This window comes from Ochotona princeps, chromosome 14, assembly GCF_030435755.1.
Source record: "Ochotona princeps isolate mOchPri1 chromosome 14, mOchPri1.hap1, whole genome shotgun sequence".
NCBI lineage: Eukaryota > Metazoa > Chordata > Mammalia > Lagomorpha > Ochotonidae > Ochotona > Ochotona princeps.
The window spans coordinates 14,720,203-14,744,694 of NC_080845.1; the positions used below are offsets into that span (position 1 = coordinate 14,720,203).

The 24,492-nt window shown below is 41.9% G+C and overlaps 1 protein-coding gene across 1 annotated transcript in view; it reads right to left on the bottom strand.

The window, feature by feature from the left end:
* PAPPA (pappalysin 1) overlaps window positions 1-24,492 on the bottom strand; it is a 246,820-nt gene that overhangs the window by 186,778 nt on the left and 35,550 nt on the right. Inside the window, exons 2-3 of the mRNA XM_036496589.2 lie at window positions 23,389-24,451; window positions 2,434-2,579 (exon numbers count right to left, since the gene is read on the bottom strand). Of these exons, the coding sequence (XP_036352482.2) occupies window positions 2,434-2,579; window positions 23,389-24,451 (1,209 nt within the window). The remainder of the gene's footprint in view (window positions 1-2,433; window positions 2,580-23,388; window positions 24,452-24,492) is intronic.

The window sequence follows — 24,492 nt, forward strand, 5'->3', positions numbered from 1 at the left end:
ACAGTATGCCCGTGACATTCAGTCTCTCTATGAGGGCACAGGGGAGAGGTCCCAGTTGTTCCCCCTTTCAGGGATAATGTTAAGATTCCAGGATGGATGTATAGGCTGGCACTGTTTATTTTACTGGTCCTTTCCTAACTCACCCCTTTCCACAGAGTTTAACTCTGCACTTGAGTGCTGTTTCACTGTTTCTCTTAAAAGATGAAATAGCTTGAACCTGACATCATCCTGAAATACTATAACATGTTATGGATTTCTAGCCTCTCGTATTCCTGGTCCTGTGCCAGTCTCTGAAATTTATGGAATTATCAGGAATATTTTTCTCTAATCCTAGAAACCTGCTGATCAACTCTTCTCAGATTCTGATCGTGGCAATTTTGGTTGCTTTTCCAACAGGATAGAATTTCAGAGCCGATAAGGATCCTAGGAGGCCATCTAATCCAACCTGCTTATTTTGAGAAACTTTGGTTTTTGGGGGAAAAAGGGAAGGGGGAGTTAGGGGATAAGGGGAACAGACTTGCTTAAGGCTGTGCTGTTAAGTGAAGTCATACCTGAGTACTATCATGCATGTGGGCTTTTATTTAGCATGATTCCCACGTGACATAAACTGATCATCTTCAAGTTTGCCCGAGTTTCACATTCTCTGCTGCTCAACCTCTGTCTGTGTCAATCTCTCTAGCTACCCATCCGCCATCTATGTCATCTCTCAACTTGGGCCTAATTCTTTGCTGTGTCCATTGTACGAAAGTTAGCAGCATCACTGGTTTTTATCCACTAGATGCCAGTAGCATTCTCCCATCTGTAGCAACAAAAAATGTCTCTAGGCATTCATAAATGTCTCTTAAAGAACAGATACCACCACACGATAACAACTAGATACTTATCTTATTTTTTTAAGATTTATTTATTATTTATTGGAAAGTCAGATATACACAGAGGAGGAGAGACAGAGAGAAAGAGTGGCTGCAAGGGCTGGAACTGAGCTGATCAGGAGCCAGGAGCTTCTTCCAGGTCTCCCACGCAGGCGCAGGGTCCCAAGGTTTTGGGCCATCCTCGACTGCTTTCCCAGGTCACAGGCAGGGAGCTGGATGGGAAGTAAGGCCACCGGGACCAGAACCGGCTCCCGTATGGGATCCAAGTGTGTACAAGACAGGGACTTTAGCCACTAGATTACTGCGCTGGACCCTAGATATTTATCTTTGTGTCTGTCTTTATAAAAGCAATCAAACACAAACAAAACTGCCTTCTTTCCTGAGACACAGGTGAGAAATGAGAGAAGTCTGGAGGAGCAAAGTCTGATTTGATTTGCATAGCTTCCATAACTGGAAATGGCAGAGAATCTTATCTCCAGAATATCATAGATTTAGAGCGGTGGCTGACGTCTGGATGCATCCCTGCAGACGAAGCGGATCTGAGAGCACATCCAACACTGACACTGCTGAGTCCTAACATTCTAGATGAAGATGTTCACTGAGCCATCACTACTCTTTGTTGTAAATAATGAGAACATTCCACCGAGGACAAAATGGTTACATGAATTGTAGAGCCCTAGTTCAATGGAATATTATATGATTATTAAAAATCTCTTTGGAGAGATGAAAATAACCCAAAGGGATGTTTTTCATTATTACTTCAAATGGAAAAAGTTGCATGGTATGTAATTCTAAGACTTCTGCAACATGGAAAAATGAGATAGCACAATAGTGGGAAAAGAGAACACAAAATTGCTCCAATATTACGAACTGAACTACACACAAGTAAAAAACTTACATGTCTACATATAGCCATGGACTGAAAGAGCGCATGGAAAAATCAAAATTAAAGAACTCCACTGTTTAGAGGCTCTCTAGTTCATAAACCTGTCATTTTGACCTTTGGTGATTCATTTGGATAAACCTATGTTTTGTTTATGGATATGAGTTAATTTTAGTGTTAAGGAGAGTTCCTGGTGCTGTCATTGAGTGGAACATGGAAGACACATGGTTTCTCACAAATAAATATTCTCTTGTGTTTGTGATGTGTTTCAAGCCTGCCTACAACTTACTATACAAACATAGTTGTTTACCAGGCTGAGATGATATTTGCATGAACTGGGAAATATGGGATGTAAGGAGAAAGCAATCAATTGGCAGATTTGGAAAGCTGAGTTTGATTACGATTCTCTAACTTATTTGTGATTTTGGATAAGCCCTAGTTCTTCTCTGGATCTCAGATTTCCAATTGGTTAAAAAAATGGTTAACAATGTGGCACTATTTCTATTAGAAAATTCCTGCTGGCCACCATGATATAGGAGTGTCACAGTTTTGTTCACTAAAAAGTATTAAATAAATGGATTGAGCACCTCCACCACCATGAGGCTTGTGATAATCACTGCAACTAAGTTCATTACTGTGCTATTTCAGCTTCTTCCTTAAGGAGTTCCTAAGACTCACCCAAGTGCATTAGGGCTTCCTTGTCCCATGGCCAAGTTGCTACTCCTGCCAGCTCTTCCTCTGAGGAGTTTGCAAAGAAAATATTGAGATGTGTTGATCCATCCAATCTCAGAATATTCTTCAGCTCATTAACATCCAAATAGGCTCTGAAATAGAAAAAAAGACCTTGCTAACATCATCATCCCCAAAAGGTACTATTCAAACAACAGGTATTCCACTCCCCAGGTACTTAAGAGCCGCTGCTATGTGCCAGATATTTTGATAATCTCTTTCTAAATTACACTTCATTGTGTTCCCCTGATAATATTAAGTAAGATGATCCCATTTCACAGACAAGGTAATTAAGTCCTTAAAATTCAAGAGCCTTGCCAACATCACAGCTTACAAACAGCTGATTTGAACTTTGAACAACAATTTATCTGTAGTCAATATTTGTGCCCCATAAGATATTTTTATACTGACAGGACAGCACAATATGAGTATAGGTCAAGAACACAAACCACGACAAAAATATGTTTTCTAGCCTTGGTCTCTTCTTTAATTAATTCACCATGGACCCTGGACTACCTACTTGGAGAATACAAAACTGCACTGAAAGATCTGTTTTCCTATCTGTATCGACATCGTAAGAGGCTCTTCCTCTTTTCTCAAGGTGAGTAACAGGTGTCCTAACATTACTAAAGGAAGCAGAAAGTTGTGAAACGGGTGTTCATGGCTGATACTGACTAACTCGGAAGTTTATTTTCTTTCAGATATCAAGATACTTCCCATAGATGATCCTGCATTCTCCTCTACTTTTTAATCTGTAAAATAGATCAGAGAGGGATACTGCATTGGTGTTGCTGCCATTGTAGACTGACATTTCTTCAAAATGAATTAAGTGTGTGTCTGTGTGTGTGTGTGTGTGTGTGTGTGTGTGTGAGAGAGAGAGAGAGGCAAAGAGAGACAGAGAGAAAGTGGGGGAGAGAACTATAAAAAGACTTGCCTATGCTATGTGCTCAAGAATCAATAATTGCCCTGGGAAATAAGATTCTCTCATGAAAACACCAACATTGAGTGTGAGACACTGTCCTTTGCTTTGGGTTAGTGAGGGGTTTTCTATTGTTTCTCCCCACGAGTTCTGACACGATATATACAAGGTGCCCACCAACAATGGTTCCCTCTTTCTCCCTTCTTGTAGTAACAGAAGGGCATCCCCACTTGTAGGAGAGCCAACTCTAAATTTGCTTCGATCACACCCTACAAGATTATAACTGCTCTTCAGCCCAATTTGTCTACACCCTCTGTTGGGCTTTCCTCTGGGACCAGGCAGGGTTTCTTATACTCAACATGATACAATACCCATTGATGTCTTCCTTCACGTTCTTTGCTTTGCTCAAACTGTGTTCAACACTTTGTCCTCTGATAAAATGGTTTTGAGTATACTCTGGAATTGCTGCTTCAGGAATCCAGCACACCTCCAGCTCTCATATCCTCTATTCCAACCCCTATTTACCCCTCTTCTGTGGCTGTCTGTGGGTCAGGAAGGGTTACCTAGTCATCCATATATATTCAGTTCTCAGCTCAGGGCTTCCTATCTGAGAAGCATTCAGTAAATATTGATGGGGTTGAATTTAAACTGGGAAAGATAGAGTTAAGGCATTTAGGTGCCCCATCTTGATTTCAACAATTGTGGATTTACAAGGCCTCGGTGTACTTGTAGTATGTTTGGATTATTTAACAATTGCCTGGTGATTTCCAAGGTATCTCTGTAGGTCACACACTGACGCTTCTACCCCAACATGGGTAGGGTAAGGCTGATACGTACAGAGTGCTTTTGGATGCATATTTTATAGAAAATCCCAAGACTAAGATCCCAAATATTTCCATACTTTCATGAATGTTAGCCTGCGTTGCTGACACAGTCAGCGGAGGTTGCAGACGTGTTTAGCTTGAGCTGACTCTATCAGGGATAGCTATACAACTTGGCCACAAATCATATGTTGAGCCTTTCTTCCCGTTAAGAAGTCACATTCAGCTTCTTACACTGGAAGCCTTATGAGGAGTTTTAGTCAGAGAAGTAAAACAGAAAGGAGAAACCCAATACTGGAAACTTCCTTCTGTGCTAATCCTTGTTCTAGGTATTCTGGCCTTAGTGTATGTGTTCTCACTTCTGTTCAGCATTTGAAGTTATGTAGTAGAGTGGGTGACCTATCACATTCCCAAGCTACAGTCTAAGGCTTGAAGTCAGTCTGCATTTCTCCATGTAGTTTGGACCACTGTGGGTATTTCATTTAACTTTCTGTCCCCAGTTGCTTTGGAAACAGTACAAGGGTGATAACAGTATCTGCTACATGAAGTTTTTCCGAGGATTAGGCTAGTAATGGCTACACAAAGTGTTTAGAATATGCCTGACATGGAGAAAACCTTCAGGACACGCTGCTTAGCTATGTCTATCAGGTATTTCCATCTTACAGATGAGGGAACAGGGGTTCAGAGATCACACAACTAGTGACAAGGCCAAGTGAAAATTTAGATGTTTTCAACTCTTCCAACAACTTAACCCTCATTTACAAGCTCATCCGAGCCTGTGGTAAAAAGAGAAACAACGCAAGGGAGGAGAAGAAAAACACAGGAGAGCCAAGATTTTCTTGGATCATCCCTTTCCACATTATTTATTATTTTCTAATTAATTTGTCCATTTCCATCAAATGTTCTCTCAGAGAATACAAATGTTATTAGAGAAAGCCACTTCTGCCCCGTTGCTCTGGAATGCGAGGCTCCGTGAGAGGAAGAGGCAGGGTGGGGTAGGGGCAAGCGAGAGGCTTTAATTGGTTGTTTATTCAGTATTAATTGTAGCAGCCAATCTTTTCAGGGGGTGGCATTCATCCTAGCCCAAAAGCAGAAATATGGGATGTTGGAGCCTCTCCCTGGTTTGTATGTGGGTTTTGTTTCGTTCTTTGGGAAGCCTCCACTTTCCAAAGGGGGAAGACTCACGGTGGCTAGCCAGATCCCTGGCCCCACTGGCCTCTCCCCTCCCCGTCTCTCTGGGGCGATCCACCAAAAGACATAAAAAAAAAAACCAGCTCCATGGCTAAAAATTTCCTTTATGCTGGCTGCTGTCTTCTCATCAATTCAGAGCCAAGCTGGATGTCCCCCAAGTGCAAAAATCTTCAACACCAGAGTCCATGTAGGCATTTCCCTTCTTCCCACTATCTTATCCCTTGACGGCGATGTTTTTTCCTCCTCCCCTCTCTTGTCAGTGGATGGAGGTGGAAGTACAGGATGTCAGACCTAGAAAGAGACTAGCCTTCCAGGAATATTGATAGGGAAAGGAAAGGCATTGCTTGGCACCCTTTGATTTTCACGTTGCAACTGTAGGAACACTTGGTTTGTCTACAAGAGAATTTCATAAAGTTCATGGAAAATGGAAACGTTTATTTTGACGCCAAAAATACAAAACCCATTTTTTCACAATATGAATTGTGACAAACATTTTTGAAGGTCCTTTGCAGGGATAAATTTCAAATTTTTGAACCAAATCAAAAACTTTTTAAAAAGATTTATTTCTTTTTATTACAAAGTCATATATATATATGCAGAGAGAGAGAGAGAGAGAGAGAGAGAGAGAGAGAGAGAGAGACAGAGACAGAGAGGAAGATCTTCCGTTTGTTGATTCACTCCCTAAGTGACCACAATGACCAGTGCTGTGCCAATCCAAAGCCAGGAGCCAGGAGTTCTACCGGGTCTCCCACACGGGTGCAGGGTCCCAAGGCTTTGGGTTGTCTTCAACTACTTTCCCAGGTTACAAACAAGGAGCTGGATCTGCCGGGATTAGAACCAGCGCCCTTATGGGATGCCGGCTCTTTCAAGGTGAGGACTTCAGCTGCTAGATCACGGTGCCGAGCCCCAAATGAAAGGTTTTTACTTTCATTGTCCATGAACATTTTAAAAAGATTTATTTATTTTCTTTACAAAGTCAGATATACAGAGAGGAGGAGAGACAGAGAGGAAGATCTTCTGTCCGATGATTCACTCCCCAAGTACGCGCAACGGCCAGTTCTGCGCCAATCCGAAGCTGGGAACCAGGAACCTCTTCCGGGTCTCCCACACGGGTGCAGGGTCCCAAGCTTTGGGCCGTCCTCGACTGCTTTCCCAGGCCACAAGCAGGGAGTTGGATGGGAAGTGGAGCTCTTGGGATTAGAACTGGCACCCATATGGGATCCCGGGGCGTTCAAGGCGAGGACTTAAGCCGCTAGGCCACGCCGCAGGTCCCTGTCCATGAACTTTTGAAGTACCTTCATATACGTTGTAAATTGGCTCAATTTATTTTAGAAACTCATTGATCATCCACCCACTCCCAGAAAAATCGATCTAAATTCAAAGTATTGTAGGATTATTAATTTATGTATCAATACTATTCAGAGTGGGACAGACAGATCTGAATTTATGGACAAGTTGCTTATACCTCTGAATCTGAGCTCACGGGGAAGCCAGCAGAATTTGAAGAGACAGTTCAGCAGCATCAGCACACAAGAGAAAATGCGAGTCTCTCTTTCTAGCCTAGACTGCTTTCCTGCTATTGTGATAGAATCTAAACTGACAGTCTGCCTCCACATGGTTGTGCAGGTCTCAGCTTTTGGTGACTCTAATCCATCATCCAACTTTCCTTTTCCTGAAATGTAAAGCGCTGGAGGTCTTATGGTTTCCTGCCCCTGAGAAGGCCCAGGTTTCCCTAGTGATGCCCTTTTGCTAAATATCTCCCTTAGTTTCCCTTGCCTGCCTTGCAGTCTCTCTTCCTGAATTGCAGGGTTTTAAAATCTAACCATTCCTGCAATGTCCAGCTTCGACTGGATACTCTCTGTGTATCCTTTCAAGACCACGTGACTGTGAGACAAGGGTGGTGCTGACCATTTCTTGGGGGGTGTTAGGAGGCTGGCAGTCAAGCAGACATGTGTGTAACATAGTGGCTGTTACTGAGAAAGCACTTGCCACCTTCTGTAGGTTATTTACAGAGCATTGCTTCTTGTGCAATAATTATTAGCAATGCAAATTCTTCATAACCTGTAGCTAAAAATGAGTTCTCTCACCTTGTGCCCTGACTTTTAATTCTAGTACTCTGCTTTGTGGCGTCTTAAGATTATGTATTTACTTGTGGGACAGAAAAAATCATACAGTGAGAGAGACAGAAAAACTGAGAGAGCTTCCCTTGTGTGGCTTGACTTCCTATTGTCTGCAATAGCTAGGACTGGGATGGGTTGAAGCTGGCATTTAAGAATGCAGACCACGTCTCTCATGTATGTTATAGGGACAGAACTACTTGAACTATCACTACTGAGTCCTTGGTTCTGCACTGGCATGGGGCAGGGATCAGGATCTAGGAGCTGACGACAGAGCACAGGCAGTTTGATGTGTGATGCTGCATACTTAACTGCCAGGCTAAGCATCACTCCTGTTCTGTGTTTTACTTGAAGTTCAAGCACCTGTCTTCCCCATTAGAATATGGACTTCAAATTTTATCCCTTAAAAGTTTCCTTGAAGGAATCTGTCACCGATTGGCAAATACTGAGCAACTCTCACTCTCTAAAATTTTCAAACAAGATGAAACAATCCAGGACTGATACTCAATAAGAGGCACAGGTAGGGAATGATGCTAAACTTCTGTAACCATGTGAACTGCGCAGCACAGCACTTTTGTATCTATTAGTGAAGTCACTGTTTCCTTCTGATGGATATGGATGAGTGCAAGAGGCAGAGGTTAAGGAGCTACCTGTGGAAAAAGTGGAAATCCCCACCAAACATGGCAGCACAGAGCCTGTGTTACCTGGATATCTGGACACTTCCCACAACACTCTACTGCCTGTACTGCAACTCAAGATCCTATCAGTTCAAGAGCTGTGAACACTGACTGCAGTGTTCTTCAGGTCACACTGGCAATGGAAGACTAAAAAGCAGATGAGCATTTAAAGGACGAAAGCATCCAAGTTAGATGGGTTGAGGACATGCCGCGTTAAACAATGTTAAATACATATTTTGTTAATTGTAAAAACTTTTAGAGTCTTAAACATGTAAAATTAGAGTAAGACAGATAGTTCATTAAGTGATCCCAAATATATTTGCCCACAGTCCTCAATCCTCTCCTCACATTCACCTTTGCCAAAAATCTGATAACAGCACAACCCAGTTTGGGAAATGCTAAGCTAGCCTGTAATGTTCCTTCTAATTCAGATCCTCCTCCCAGATCTGCCTCTCACGTGTAGTACCTCAGTATCTCTTTTCATCCTGTGCAACCCATGCACCTGGATTCCACTTTGGAGGCTGTGGGTCCCCTGGAATGTCTGTTTCAGGGGGCCCAGCCCTGATTGCCAAGGCGCCCAGACTTTACCCTCTTGCCAAAACTGCATTTCAAAGCCATGAGTGCAGTTCTGGAGGGAGATCAAAGCTCTTTCAACTCAACTGTCATTAGAATATTTTCTTTATGCATCTCACTCGCTGGTGAGTGCCAACAACATATTTCCTAAATGCATTGGCCTGAGATGGTACAACTCTGTAATAATCTGAATGAGAGGGCTGTCAGGGCCTGTTTTATTGAAAGAGAAGTAAAAGGGAACCACATTCAAAATGTACAACAATAACAACAACAAATCTCTTAAATGAAATCATGCGGAAAAGTGTGGGAAGGTCCGTGGTTTCTCAATTCTAAAAGCATAATGCACTGTCTCTCCCATGTTACAGAAGTTTGGCTGGAGGTAGGGCTCACAGTAAGTTCAGGTCAAGACTGACAAGACTATTTCTATTTTTACCCAAAGTAGGTCTCCATTCAGCTATTTCCTTAATACAGAAGTGAGGATGTTACAGCAAAATCTCACACCCTGGATTTTTGATGAGTGAAGGGTAGCCACGGGTGTGTTGTTGGTCATGTGTGCATGCTTTCATTTGAGAAGGGTTTGTTTGACTTAGACACTGATTGAGAGTGGGCCGTTTCCCGGCTGTGACAATTCTGAAAATCCAGTGCAATGTCATTTAAGAACCAAACTGATGTTCCCTCTTCCACTAAGTGGCTCTATGGCTTTGGCTAAGTGAGTATCTATCTGTCTTTTTATCCCATCTAAAAATGCAGACTATAAGATCCAGCCTAGCTGGGATATAAAACCATCAAAAGGGAATGCATGATTAGCATGATTAGGAAAGCATCTTACTCATGACAAATCTCCAAAATGCATCTTTTTTTTTAAGTTTCCTCATGGAGTTACAGAAAGCTGATTTGAGACCCCAGTGTCTTGGATTCTCTAGTCTTCTTTTCGACCCATGTTTTTATCTTCTATTCACAGGGAGTTGTCCTGTCTCTGCAGCTCCTGGAACAAGTCTGCCTATATTATCCATTTCCAAATTCTGATTGTAGCTTGTCATTCCTAAAGAGGCTCTCAAGTCCACAAAGCACAACTCCATTTTCAGAACACACTAGACCATTTGAAAATGATTATCAAATATAAAGATCAAAGCCACTCAGGACAAGTCATTAAAGCAAGATAAACCTCAGAATGTTTATTGCCTCTATATCCTTGTTTCAAGTAATAAGCTTCCTCCAAGCTGTGACCAGTACAAAAACCTAAATTTTGTGTTTTATCCCAAGGGTCCTAATGATCTGGATTTCAGGCTCTTGCTTAGCTTCATTTTATGAAATGCCTAAATCTGCCTCTACTCTCTATAAAAGACACCCAAAAAATTTGCTCGGAGAGATGGTTACATTCTTGGAATCCTGAATGTCTGATTTCTGAAACAGCTTGTCTATGGAAGCTTAACACACGGGCAAGAACTATGCGACAATACCAAAAAAAGATCAACGGAAAATTGATTGTTCTTTTTTTATTTATTGGATAAGTCATTCTTATAATTTTTCCATCTTTCATCCTTTTTTCTTCCCTTTATCCTTCCTGCGTTATTTCCTACCTTTCTTCATAACTCCGTCTTTCCCACAAATCATTCATAATTATTTTTCTGTTTCCATTCATCAGCATTTATTGTGATTCTATTAACTAGAAAGTCGGCACACAAATATCAACAGCAATGCTCTAAATCACCAAAGAATTACAAATCTTTGTGAAAGCAGTGCAACAAGTATTTAATGACAAACTACAAACTATAACAAATCACAACAGTGTGACAATATTAAAAAATATTTACCATTTACAAAAGCTTATTATGTAATAGTGCTGTTAAAGTGATTTTTTATACTTGTATTACATCTTTGAAGCTCTACAGACCAATTCATAAGTATAGAAGCCAGGGTTAGTGAAGGGGGCACCAGTTTTCCAAGATCCTTTTTACTTTATGTGTCAGAAATCAGATATAGCATAAAATATAACCCCAATAACCCCTGGTCCAATGGATGCTGCAGACAGTATACTTTTGCTGATAGTCTCCTGTATTCTCTAACAGTAAGTGTTGTGACAGAGGAGGTCTCAATTCTGATGTCAATATTCAGTGATGACATTATTCAGCTGATGTTTTATAAAATACACTATGGCTGAGTACTAAGTGAGGAAACCTAGGAACACAGCAGAAGTTAGATAAATCCCACAGACCTCGAAGAGCATGAGGACAGAGAAACTTCAAGTTCCCACTTAGAAGGGCTGTGCATTTGGAAACCGTGTGAGTAACTGTACAAAATGTTCCAGCTGGGTCAGCAAGGGTGACAGTAAGAAGGGTCATTCATACTAGATAGTAAAGAAGAAAACCAGCACATCCTGGTCGATTTTATAGAAGAAAATAAAGTGATCTAGTGAGTGTATTGCAAAGAAGTTTCTAGAGGAATCAGAGATGGTCTATAGGAGGTAGGAAAGTAGAGAAGACATTCACTGTGTCATTAAGAATATCCAACAGGAGGAATCCACCAGGGGGGAGGGGAGGGGGAGGGGTGGGGGGATTCCCAGAGCCTATGAAACTGTCATATAATGCTAAATATTAATAAAAAAAGAATATCCAACAGGTAAGTGGCATTCATGCATAGGGAGAGTTTAGATTTAGTGGGGGTGGGAGTGAGGGGTGCTGAAACGATGCATGCGATTTCCAATTTGGTATGCCATGGCAGATAGCCTTTGTCAGACTCAGACCTTGCACATCAAAGCTTCCTTATTGCCACTGGAAAGCCAGCAGAAGATGTATCTTTCAAGGTTGTGTCCTTTGCTGAATCACTTGAGGGCTAATACTTAGTAAGATCATGAGTCTGTAGCTCTTCATAAATAGGGACCAGGTGATGGCTGGGACAGAAGATCTTGAGTATTGTATTAGAGAAGGGGAGGGAGGGATTCAACAAGAAGGAGATACCTCATACCCTTCACTAAAGCAACAAAAACAAACCTTGAGGTGGAAGTGAGTAGAAATATTTAATTTTGAGGAGCAACAACAACCAAAAAACACTCAAAGGGGAAAAGAGTCACTATGTATAATGTCTCTCAAATCATAAAAATGCTTCAGAACTATTTTAAAGGAAGCAATAAAATAATGTCCAAACACAGGAACCTATTTTAGGATGATGACAATTTACTAGAAAATAATTTGCTGCTATTTTTCGCATTAGCATTTTAGAGGGTGCTGGGGCAAAAGCAAAGTGTCAGAACGTCTGGTTCCTGATGTGCTCAGTCATACTCATTTGGGTAAGACGACTCATCCTTCAGGACTCTGACCCATTATATCTGAGTCAGGTAGTCATTCTCTATGGTCCCTCAACACCTTGCACTTCTCGCAAACAACACTTATCCAACTTATCGTTGTGCAAGAAATGCTGAAAGGCAAAACCACCTGCTCAGTGCAATCTTCAACATTGTCCTTCTACCACCTTGTACTTTCCCGGCATGTAGTTGATAGGATCTCTCTCTCTCTCTCTCTCTCTCTCTCTCTCTCTCTCTCTCTCTCTGTCTGACACACACACACACACACACGCACATATGCAATCACAAACTTTTGAGTTAACAATCACTTCCTTAATATCTTTGCTTGGGGTTCTACAATATCTGTTTTGAAAGCCTCAGACATTCAGTTTGTTTTCAGAGCAGTCATTGAGATATGAGGAACCTCCTGCTAAATAAAAAAATTCAATAACAAATGTGACTTGTGTTTTCAAGTTTTCATGTGACAATCATATGCCATTCATAACAAAATCATGGCATGCAAGGGTCTACAGTATTCTCTTCTCACAACTTCACTTCTTTCACGGAGCATCCAAACCACAATTGCTAAACAATACAACTGATCAGACCCAAATCAAACACAATATACATGGCTCACTGACAGTCCCATAGCCTACTTTATGGAGCAAGCACAATTAAGCAAAAGCAAACTGTGTCTATTTTATAAATGGTAATAATCATAAGGCATTGTGGGTGACTATAGTTTGGTCACAATTTCAAACATGTAGGTCATATAACACCAGCAAAATAACACTAAGCGTGAGAAGAATTGATCAAGAATAGCATCATGATCAAATGTATCAAAATGTTGAAACTCCTGGATTTTAACCTAGGTCATAGTTTCTACCATAATCACCAAACTTAAAAATCAAATAGAAACATTTTAATTAGTGCAGTACAGTCATTGCAGTAGGTGTAGGTTTCTGCATGATCTTTCCCAAGTTATAAGTTCTTCTGACTTTCTCGGGCTAATATGGAGATAGCTCTTGGAGAGTCATGTGGCAATCAATGACTTCCAGTGCGCAGACATGGCAATGGAAACTATGACACTGTATGTCAGACTATTGAAAGTGGAGTTTAATTCAGATTGATTTTTTGTGACTAGGATGGCACGTTCAAGGCTCCAGGGAAATGAAAATAGCAGACAGGCAGACTTTTCAAGTGCAGGGTACCATCATCAGATTGCTTATGGGACTTCAGTGACGTGAACATGGCCATTTTTTCCCCAGTTTGGCACAGAGCACATTTCTTTCTTCATTGCTACACTGAACACACTGTACCTACTCAGATATATGGACTAGCAAATCCTCTGAAGGAAGGGGCTCTGTTATTTCTCTGGGTATCTCCAGAGATAATGCGGAGATAATTATTTGTTCCTTTTAAGTAGACTGCATTCTCCACTGGTATTCTAGCCCTAGTTCCCTTAGGCTCTGGACCTGGATTAACATTGTCTGATTTGAGAAATACTGAATAGGAGCAGAATTCAAATTCTGCCATTTTGTGAATGAAGAATCTGAAGTAAGGGGAGGGTAGTGACATCTTCCATGCTAGCCATTAGGTGACTGGAAGAATTTAGTGACTTTCTTATGCTTGGCCAAATCACAAACTGTTTTCCCATCATGAATCCTCATGGGAAGGGATTGCTCTGTTATCCTTTACCCTCTGTAAGATTCTGAGATACTTTCTGCATCTGTGGAGATACAGCTACCATTGTCCTTTGTTACACAAAGAAAAATAAAATCCAGTTGTCAGAAGTCAAACTCACATCTCAGAGCTGTATCTGGTTGCCTGCTAAGATTGGAATCTCAAACATCAGTAGTTTGAAACAGAAATGGTGCTTCCCTCATCCTCAACTCATAACCAGAAGAAGGTTAAAAATCAGACCACATAGAAGAGAAAGAAGCAAGGAAGCTAAGAGAAAGACAGAAAATGCAAGTTCCTACCCCTCCATACTGGAAAACATGATCCTGATCCATGTATGCAAACACAGATGTAAGAAAATGTACCAGCTTCTGTGTTTCCAGAAAGTAATGACGAAGGTGTGGAGGTTTCCTCTCGGGACATGGAAAACTGCCCAGTGGTGAGTTTGAAAGAACAGGCTGAGCTGTGACTGATTTTGGGAAATAAATTTCACGAAAACAAAATGTACTGATGTCTGTCAGTTCAACCCCACCCACACACCCCCATCCACACCCACACCGGCTTTGTTTCCTCACGGGGAAGAGCATTTGACCCAGTGCTGAGGCTGTCATGAGTGGTCAGTGTCACTGGTGATTGTGAGAAGGGAAAAGGAGAGTGCTGAGCATGCCAAACTCAGGCTGGAAAAAACCCAGCTGCCTCCTGATGGGGCCCTGCAAAGGGTACCCAGTGCTCTTGCCCATTCATCTAGGGAACAGGCCCTGGGTATGCAGGTCTAGCAAAGGATGAGATGGTAAGCCTGATGTGAGCTTCCTTGGCATTTCCGTCAGATGTTCTCAACATCAACCTGGCAATTTTGAAGATGTGAGTTGTGCCAGACCTGGAGGAAGCTTGCTTGGTGTGGTCCCGAGTACCTCCTGGACACCTATTTGCCTTCTAGTACTTTTCCTAACAAGGGCCAACCTGGGATCTCAGAAATACCTTTGCTTCTTAATGTAAATTCACAATCCTAAATGTACCATTCTGATTACCCTTTGGAAAAAAGAATCTGTTAGCATTTAGAAACAACAGGGCCTTGGAAACTAACTTCTTTTATACAGCTGGGAATGTGTGAGAATTAAATCAATGGGTTGTTGATAACAGAGCAATTGATTAGATTATCTTTGTCTTGCTCCAGTCCAGGGATTTTTTTTTTTTTCTGAATGGGTTCGTGACTGAGAAGTTCCTGAGATTTCTAAGACAATCATATAAGAGGTGAGAAGATTTCATAAAGAAGAGAGATCTCCAACCAACAGTGCCAATAACAACTTCTATTTTGAGTACTCTTATAAAGGGTTGACCAGCTTTAATTTACTGAATCCTTTAAACTACCTAGCTCAGATTTTACAGAGGAGGCAAATGAGTTGTTATCAAAGGATGAGATTTGTGTGAAATGACATGCTCTACTGAAATTTATCCTATCTTGGGTCTGGTGTGATGGCTTGATTGGCTAATACTGCCCCTTAAAACTCTGGGATCCCATATTGGAACCAGTTCATGTGCTAGCTCCACTTCACATCCAGCTTCTTGCTGGGAGCCTGGGAAATAAGAGGAGGATGACCCAAAGTCTTAGGACCCTGCACCTGCACGGAAGACCCAGAGCAATTAAGTAATGCCTGCCTCCTAGCTTCGGATTGGCTTAGCGTCGGCTGTTGTGGCCACTTTGGGAATGAATCAGAGGATGGAAGATCTTTCCCTTTTTCTCTCCTATCTTACAGATTTACAATATACCATTTCAATATGAATAAATAATTTTTAAAAATCCACATTTGAGCAGCACAAAATGTCTCAAAGGCCAAAGTGGCATGTGCACAAGGTCCATGGCTAGAACATATGAGTTAAAGCGTACTTTGTTCAGGAAAAAATATGTAAAGGAAAACCACAATCTCTGAGGAAATTGAACCACATGGAAAAGCATGCTTGGATATGTATGTTTGTGTACTAATACTCAAGCAGATATGAGGGCTGAAGAGGATCAAAAACTCCAGTGACAGTAACTAAACTGGTCCATCCTTTATTGTGATTAATCCCAACAGTGCCTGGGATGGTTCCATGAGGAAACAAGTCCTCTAACATGATTAGACATGTAGGTCAGTTTAAAAATAAACTAGTGAGCAAACTCCATGTGTTTGATATGCTATGTGCTCTTTATTTAAAAATGCTTATTCTATGACCAGCCCTAACGGAAAAACAAAGGCTAGTATTTTAGGAATGAATGTAATCATGGTAAATGTTCTTATTGTGTATTCTGCAGTTTCGTCCAGTCCTTTTCTAGAAGCTCGAAGAAAGGCAGTTTCATAAAACAATGCTGACAGGGAGGTGATGACATCCACGTGCGCATGTACTAAGGGAGGGCATTTTTCTCCAGCACCTACTACGTGCCAGACACCAGATCAAGTGCCTCATGCAGATGACTCCATTTAAGCTTCATGACATACCACAGGATAGCTGTTATCACCCAATTTTTACAGACGAGAAAACGGCAACTCTTACTGAGCAACATGCCAAGATCAGACAGCTAATACAGAGTGGAGCCAAGATTCAAACTCTGGTAAGTCTCCAGCATACATAATTTTTTCACTACACCAGGTCTGACTCCTGTTATTGCTTTAATGAATATTAGTCACGTTAAATAAACCCTGATACTTTGATTATAAAATTCCAAGCAATTTCTCTTATATGATTACTGGAAAAGAATAACCAAAGTTACGGAAAAAAATGCTCCTTTCATCTTTTATCTGTATGCTGGTTAACTCTTCCCAGAATCATTTCTGAGACATCATTTTATGTGATCCTCATAGTGACATAAAACAATATATGATTCAGACAGTCAGATATTATTACTATTCCCTTTAATAGATGTGGAAATGAAAGTTCAGTTAGATTAAGAAACTTATTCAAGACTGCATAGCTAAGAAACTACTAAATCAAAGCTACACCCCATTTCCTCCGAATTCTTTCACTCTAAATCAGTCTCTAATTCTTTACAGTAAGTTCAAATCAGACTTAACTTCCTTCTTGCATGTATTCCATCAACACTTCCTCACATCAAGCCCTTTCCTTCCATGACATCACCACATGTCTGATTTGCACATGCAATTCTTCTCTATCAGCATAAAGCATCTTGATGGTAGACACCTGTTGGCATTCTTTCTCTAGCACCACACCCCTCTCAACTTGCACAAAAGACAGTGATCTTTCCCACAGTGCATGTGGACCTTACGGTTTATGTGGTTTATTTGGAAATTAGTCATCTCCTTTCTTGCCATGTCTTGAATGACTACTACAAAATTCCATTAAACCATATTATACAAAGTCCCTGAAGACAAAAGCTCTGGAATCCCGGAACCCTGTAGCATTAGCATGGTGCTCTGGATACTCACTTGTCTTAAAAAGTGTGGTTGATGTTTAAGGATATGAAAATACTAAGCTTTACCAGGCCAAGTTCCTAATACCAGCTTCTAAGATATTTAGGCAATGAACATGGAGTTGACATGCACCAGGACTAATGGGAGATAGAGGTGAGCTTTAGCTCAGCATGGCCTCCATCTTGCTGTGCAGCCAGCATCAGTGCTGGCCTCTCTTGATTGGATAGTCTCTCCTCTACAACAGGAGGAAGATGGAATCCTCATCTATCCACCCCTCCCTTTTTAAAAGATTTATTTATTTTTATGGGAAAGGCAGATCAGAATTACGGAGAAGAGACAGAAAGATCTTCTGTCTGCTGATTCACTCCCAATGTGGCTGCCATAGCCGGAGCTGAGCCAGTTCGAAGCCAGGAGCCAGGCATTACTTAATTGCCTTGGGTATCCCTTGGAGGTTCAGGGTCTTAAGACTTTGGATCATCCTCTACTGCTTTCCCAGGTCCCCAGCAAGGAGCTGGATGTGAATTGGAGCTAGGACATGAACTGCTTCCATATGGAATCCCAACACCTGCAAGGAGAGGATGTAGCCATGGAATCAGCATGTTGGGCCCTCATTTGCTCCTTTTAACTCTGAGTCCAATTCCATGCAGCTTTTTCAGATTTATCAGCATCTGAGGAGTATGAAGTACACTTTCTGTGAAATAATCCAAGGAAAAAAGGGGGAGACCCCACTAAGACAAATCACTTAAATGGCTTTGAGGGGCAGCAGAGAAAGATACCGAGGAGACTTGTAGCTGCTGGCAGAGCTGTTAGGAAGACAGAAATGACTTTAAGACTTATAGGAGTGGCGTGTGGCTTGTGGGTTAAGCTGCTAACTGACATGCTGGCATCCCGTATGAGCACTAGTTCATGTCCTGGTTTCTCCACTTTCAATCCAGCTTCCTGCTAATGGACTTGGAAGAGCAATGTATGGGTGTGTGCATGTGGTGGGGAGGGGAAAAGATCTACCTGGAAGGGCACCAGTCACCCATGTGGGAGACCAGTGAAGCTGCGACCTCCCAGCTTTAGTCTGGCTCAGCCCTGGTTGTACCCCTCTAGGGAAATGAGTCAGCAAATGGATGATCGCTGTCTTTCCTTCTTTGTGTGTAATTTTAACTTTCTAAATAAATAAATAAATCTTTTTAAAGAAGACTTATCACAGCCCTTTTTAGAGACTTCTAGTAGCATTGACTTGGTAGCCCACAACTTCAGCAATAAATCCCACAAGACAAAAACATCAAAACCCCAAAGCCTAGCTTCAGGAAAGGCCATTTTTTGCATTTCAAATATTAATAATAGTAATGATAATAATAATAATAAAAGACAAAAAATCTCTTTATGAGACAATATAGACAGGGGAAGTTTCTGCTTTTTCTGTTCATTCTATTCCAAATGAACATATATCTCCACAGACAAAGCTGAAGTGCCCAAGCTGGCATTTTGAAGGAGTCCAAACAGGAACTCAGTGGGTTTGTTGAAATATCCTCTTACAGTAAGATAGTCAGATCCCAGAGTGTCAGCTATCCCAGGATTTCCTGACACTAGGACTTTCTATTAGTATCTAGGTTTTCATTTCTTCTATGAAAGGGCATGTGAAGTGCATACAGACATCTCTAATGGCTACGGATGAAGTTCTGCCTGCCTGGCTCAACTCCGCCACTGCAGGGGATCACCAAGGCTCGTCTGAAATACTTTTTCTAATTGGTTACTTTCATTGAAGGGCTTTTATTGCTCACACAGACTGCTTCTCCTGGCGGGTAATGCGGGCACTTCCTTCACATCAGTGTTTGCAATGGGGTATGTACTTCTCTGTTTTACCCATTGCGTTGTGAGCGTCTAATGGGCAGTGAATGAGCCAGCACAGAAGAGGATTCAACAAGCATTTATTAAAACAAAAAAGAAATAGGAAATTAGAAAGGGATGGGAAGCTGGGAAGAGATGAGGGAAAGGAGAGAGAGGGAAGACTGAATCTGCTGTTAAAGTGTTCCATGAGATAAACTGAAGATCTTCCTGCTTGTGGTGTGGATCCCAGCTGTACTGTTTGACTCTTTATTCTGTACATCCTTCTCATGCCCTTTGTTAGCTTTCTTTGTGTTCTTGCTTAAGCCCTTTCCTTTGCATGTCCTTTGCTTTCTCTGTGCCCTGGAATCTTCTATTTACTCAGTCAGATGCATTTCTTCCTGCCTTACACCCTTAAAAGACTGACTTTAATGTATTGTACCACTGATATTCTTTGTCTTATGTCTTATGGTTTGATGCACATAACGGGAGGCACTGGTGGGAAACTAGAAGGCAGAAGAGAAAGACAACACAGAACACACTCTTTTGGTTCTCTGCTAGCCGTGAGGCTGTAAGCTGGCTGTTTCCCTCTGCAGAGGGCCACAGCTGCTGCAGGGAAACTCTCCTTATACACCCATTACCTTCGGGCTCTTTAAATACGCTCTACTTGTGTGCCTAGATGCCGTGAGTGGAAAGGACTTCCCATGGTTGACTGTGCTGGAGTACAGGGCTAGTTTTTGTTGGTTGTACTAAACTGAGACTATGGAAATAACATCTTCTTCAAAATAGTCCCCTCTCCCCATCATTTTGTTGAATTAGCCATGTGTTTTCTGCAAGGCCCTGACTGATGTAGTCTGCGTGTCTACCACTCAACAGCAGCATATTCTTAGGGACCGATACAAGTCTTATCTCTTTCAGGTGATTTTACTTGTTTTCCCTAGTCAAAATAAACCCTACTTTTAGGTCACTTGCTTCACTCTGTGTTTCTAAGTCCACAGATCAGGGTTTCTTATGATTGTGTATGACATTCCCACTGAGGTGGGAGGTCCTCAGTGGTGCAGAATATGACTAACCGATCAAAACATTTCCAGTGATTAGCAGATGGCCTGTCAGGGGTGGATGTGCTCAATAAATGCCTAATAGAGAGAAGAGAAATGGTGACCATGTGGCTTCTTAAAATTACATGGTATTGTATATTACCATGTAAAGTAATAGGCAGTGCTCATTTTGAATAATACCATTCATGTTTAACCACAGGTATTGCTTCTTTTTACATAGTCACCAGCACAGACTTGCATAGCTCCAGTGATGGTGAGCTCACTCGCCCACAAGAAACACTCTCAAGAAGGATTACAGTGACTGGAAGTGTCATATGTTGCTCAGTTCAAAGCTACTTTCTGTTATTACTGTAGTTGATAGCTTGCTATAACCAACCATAGCTTGGAAAGCATAGAGAATTATTCAGCAGTACTTTGTTCCACATACAGGTCTTCGAAGATGTGAAGTGCATGTATCAAGACCCCGTGGTACTGACCCTGTGAGAGTCTTCTCTTCCAGGTCAAGCATATTCAAATGGTTACCTGACTTAGTTCTCCTACCCTCAATGGCATGGATTCCTCAATATCCTCCATGAGCGGACCTCATCAGTGCTTGTTAAAAATGATGATAGGGAGATGATCAAGCGAAAGGACAAACCCTAGCTCTTTATTTAAAATAAGCTGGGTAATGTAAACCTATTTTTAATGTAAATCTACTTTTTTTCTTTCTTTCTTTCTTTTTTTCTTTCTTTCTTTCTTCTTTCTCCTTCTTTCTTTTCTTTCCTTCCTTCCCTCCCTGTCTCCCCTCCTTCCTTCCTTGCTTTCCTCCTCCCTTACCCACAACTTCTCTTTTTTTCAGTCACAAAGCATTTCTCTGCAACCTTCCACAGATTTCTATCAGCACGCAGGAGTGATGATTCTGCCACACTCCGGTAACCCCTAGCTTTGTCAGGAGACAACATGGACTGATGGGGCTCATTCAGGGCACACAGTTTTCCCAGCTCACCAGTAAACAAGCCCTGGCATGAGTGGTCACAGTGTTGGCACATGGCCTCTCACAAACTTTCTGGGCATGCAGTCTCGTGACTTAGAAAAGAGGAAAGGCTTTTGGAGCCTGCCAGCATTGTCTGATGTTTGTGAGGTATCTGGAACCTGGGGCCCCACAGCCTCTGCACAACAGCACACCATGTCACAAAGTCTAGCTACCCTTGATCCTGACCCAGTTAAACTTATCAGTAGTCTCCCAAGGCTTTGGTAAGACTACCTTGAGTGTCACCCCATTCATTAATTCTGCCTTTCATTGTTCTTCAGATTTAAAAATATCCCCTTCAGTGCGAGCTTTGGAGTCAGCAAGTCTGTATTCAAATCCAAGTTATTTGTTTACTAGTAGAGTAATTCAGACAAGACCCTTTACCTATCTGAATGCTGGATTCCCTTCAGCAAAATAGGGCTAAAAGCATTTGATAGGTGTTGCATAAACATTTGTTGCATGAATGAGTGAATGAGCAAATGAATGGATCAACAAATGGATGAATGACTCTCAGCTATGTTCGTTTTTCTCTATGCCTGTTCTGCCCAGGGTCATAGGTATCTCCACTAGGGGCTGTCTCATCGGAGAACACATTATGCTGCTGATAATTTTCTTGTATTTGTGATGTGGTCTAGTGATTTTTCTGACCAGTGAACTTGGCTAAGTCACTTCACTGTCAAAGGATGTTTGATTTGCCAAACTTGGGCAAAACCCAAATGAAAGAAGAGGTAACTTTGTGCTGTGACCTTTCTCACATGGGCTGCTCAAGTCTTGTAGCCAAGGTGAATCCAGGGCCCCTACTGGTGCCAGGAGGCTGAGCTGACGTGCTTTCTGACTTGCTGCCAGGCACGACAGTCTCCTGCCAGCATCGTCATTCCCTTACACATAGATATTTTGTCTGTGCAAGGAAGGCACTTGCTCTTTTGAGAGAGGCATAAAGAGAGGAGTCAGCAGAAAACCTGCAGAGGTTGGCAAATGTGCTCGAGTCATCAGCAAGTTCAGGGTCTTGTGTGGTAGACAGAATGGAAAAGTTCAATGTGAATCTGGGAAAAACAGGAAAGTGGATGTTGACTGTCTCTCTGGTTCCTCCAGGTCTCACATCAAATATAGTTTATCCTTGAAGTTCATCTTCAGGTTACACTTTGGGATTACTGGTTCTAGCTGATAGCCACAGCAGAGACGACGTGAGGCATTACACAGAAGGCCTTCCTTTCACCTTTTCTTAGCAGTACATGGGAAAAGGTTTCCTATTCTTTGAGGGTCCTCCTCTCTCTCCAAATCAACCTCTAATGTCTATGTTATATCTTTTCCGTCTTAAGATTTGATTATGTATATTTAAGAAATGCATGGAATAAGATGCTATAGCAGACATACAGATGACTACAATGAAACATATCCATAATCTCAAATAATTACCATTTTTTGTTTTTGTGACAACATCAACTAAAACCCATTCATTTAGCATGAATCTCAAAAATAATGATATTATCTGTGGATCTCCTGCCCCTTAAATTCTTAGACTCGCACTATTATACTCCATGTTCTACCTCAAATTATACCTGTCTCTGAAGAGCTCACTCAAATGCCACCTCTCAAAGAAATCTTCCTGATGTGTTTAAGCTGCAACTCAACTTCTTCTCTCTGATCTGCTATGGCACTCCCTAACACCACACACTATCTTTTGTTACTCAAGGAACAACAAATACACTTCTTGAGAGTTAATTACATGCTTGTTCTGCCACAGTAAAAGAAAGTACACTTTGTATGCCCTTTCGCAATCTCCAGTACAACTCAACAGAGCAGGTGCCCTCAGTCTTCCCATGTTACAGATGAAGAAAAAGCTTTTAAGAGATCATAGAATGGGGAGTTAGTGGATTTGAGGTCTGAACTCAGGGTACCCGATACCAGCTGATTCCACATTGACCAGAAGGGCTTAACTGAGTTTTATTCCTATGAAGAAAATGTCCTGTATTTCTCTATATAGTAGAATAGTCATTAGCCCCACATGGCTACCTAGTATTTGAAATACATACTTACTATAATTTTGAAATTGGACTTCAAATGTTATTTAACAGATTTAAGTGGGAGCAGTCAATGTAGTCAGGATCTATTGTATTAGACAATGCTGCCTTGGCCTACTCTACTACATAAAAGGCAAAAATAGGATTCCTGAGTTTTCCTTCACAGCCCATAGAAGGCACTCATTAGATATTTTTTGTAATGAGCGATACCTCAGTTCCAAAGTTGTTGCATGAGCCAGAGTATTTCCATAATCCCTGTGGGATTGCACTGCTTTAGCTATAAAGTGAGATATTGAGTTCAATCTTTAAGTGGGCCTTTTTTGTCAAAGAGGATCTTACCTGTGTGGAGAATCAGGATCAAAGCAAGTCTTAGTGACATCAGTGATTTCAGGGTCACAGCACTCTCCACCATCAAAGTTGAAATGTTCATAATTGCAGTCCATGTCGCACACGCCATTCTGTTGTTTCTTCATGAAGGCCGGGGGGCGCAAATGGCGGCAGTCTCCACCATCATGGCCTGTCAGCGTGTGGTTACATTCAGGGTCACAGTTCTCATCACCAATCTTGCTGATGTCACAGTTGGCCAGGATAAGGCGGTGGCGTAGAGAGGAGTTTCTCACCTCGAGGACCTTCAGCTCCCAGGAGATATTGTACTGCTTGAAGGCCTCAATCAGCTGCTGGTGTTGGAAGTCTACCTGTTGCTGGCTCACTGTTGGATTCTTGTAGTCATCATCATAGAGGTTGACCACACGGTAGCGTACCACTTTGGGCAAGCGGAAACGTGGTAGTTGGTTGTAATTGGCGATGACTTCTGCATTGTCACATAGGGTCTGCCCACACAGAGGGGGCTCCAAACTTGTGTCCAGCAGGAAGTTGTGGGCATTACTGAGTTCCACATGGGGGCTGTTGCCTTCTTTCATGGGAGACCAGGCACGTTTCACATTCTCCCAGTTCTCCTGGAGGAGGAGCTGAGGTAGAGGAGTGTGGAAGCCATGAGATTCCATGTCTGACAATATCTCCCTCTGTGTCCTGGCCACTTTCCACAGACTGAAATGTTCAACGTAGCCCCGATAGTTGTGGTTTAGAGTACTGCCCCCCAACATGAGCACTTTGCACTTCTGGGTCAGGGGGCTGAAGATGCCACCCACCTGCTCCCCAGAGGTTGCCACCTGGGCACCATTCAAATAGAGCTTCATCAGCCGCCCATTATAAGTAGCAGCTAGGAATACCCACTGTCCTGGGAAGTAGCTGCGGTGAGCATTGATGGTGGTTGCTTTTCGAGCCCGGTCCGTCTTCAAGGAGAAAAAATAGCGTGGGTCTCTGTTTCCTTGGTCACTGATGGTGTGAATGCCCACGACCCATCCTCGGTCACGCGAGGTGTAAGAACATTTGTCATACAGCCCTATGTGACCCCAAAAGAAAAAGGTGAGTAAATAAAGGATC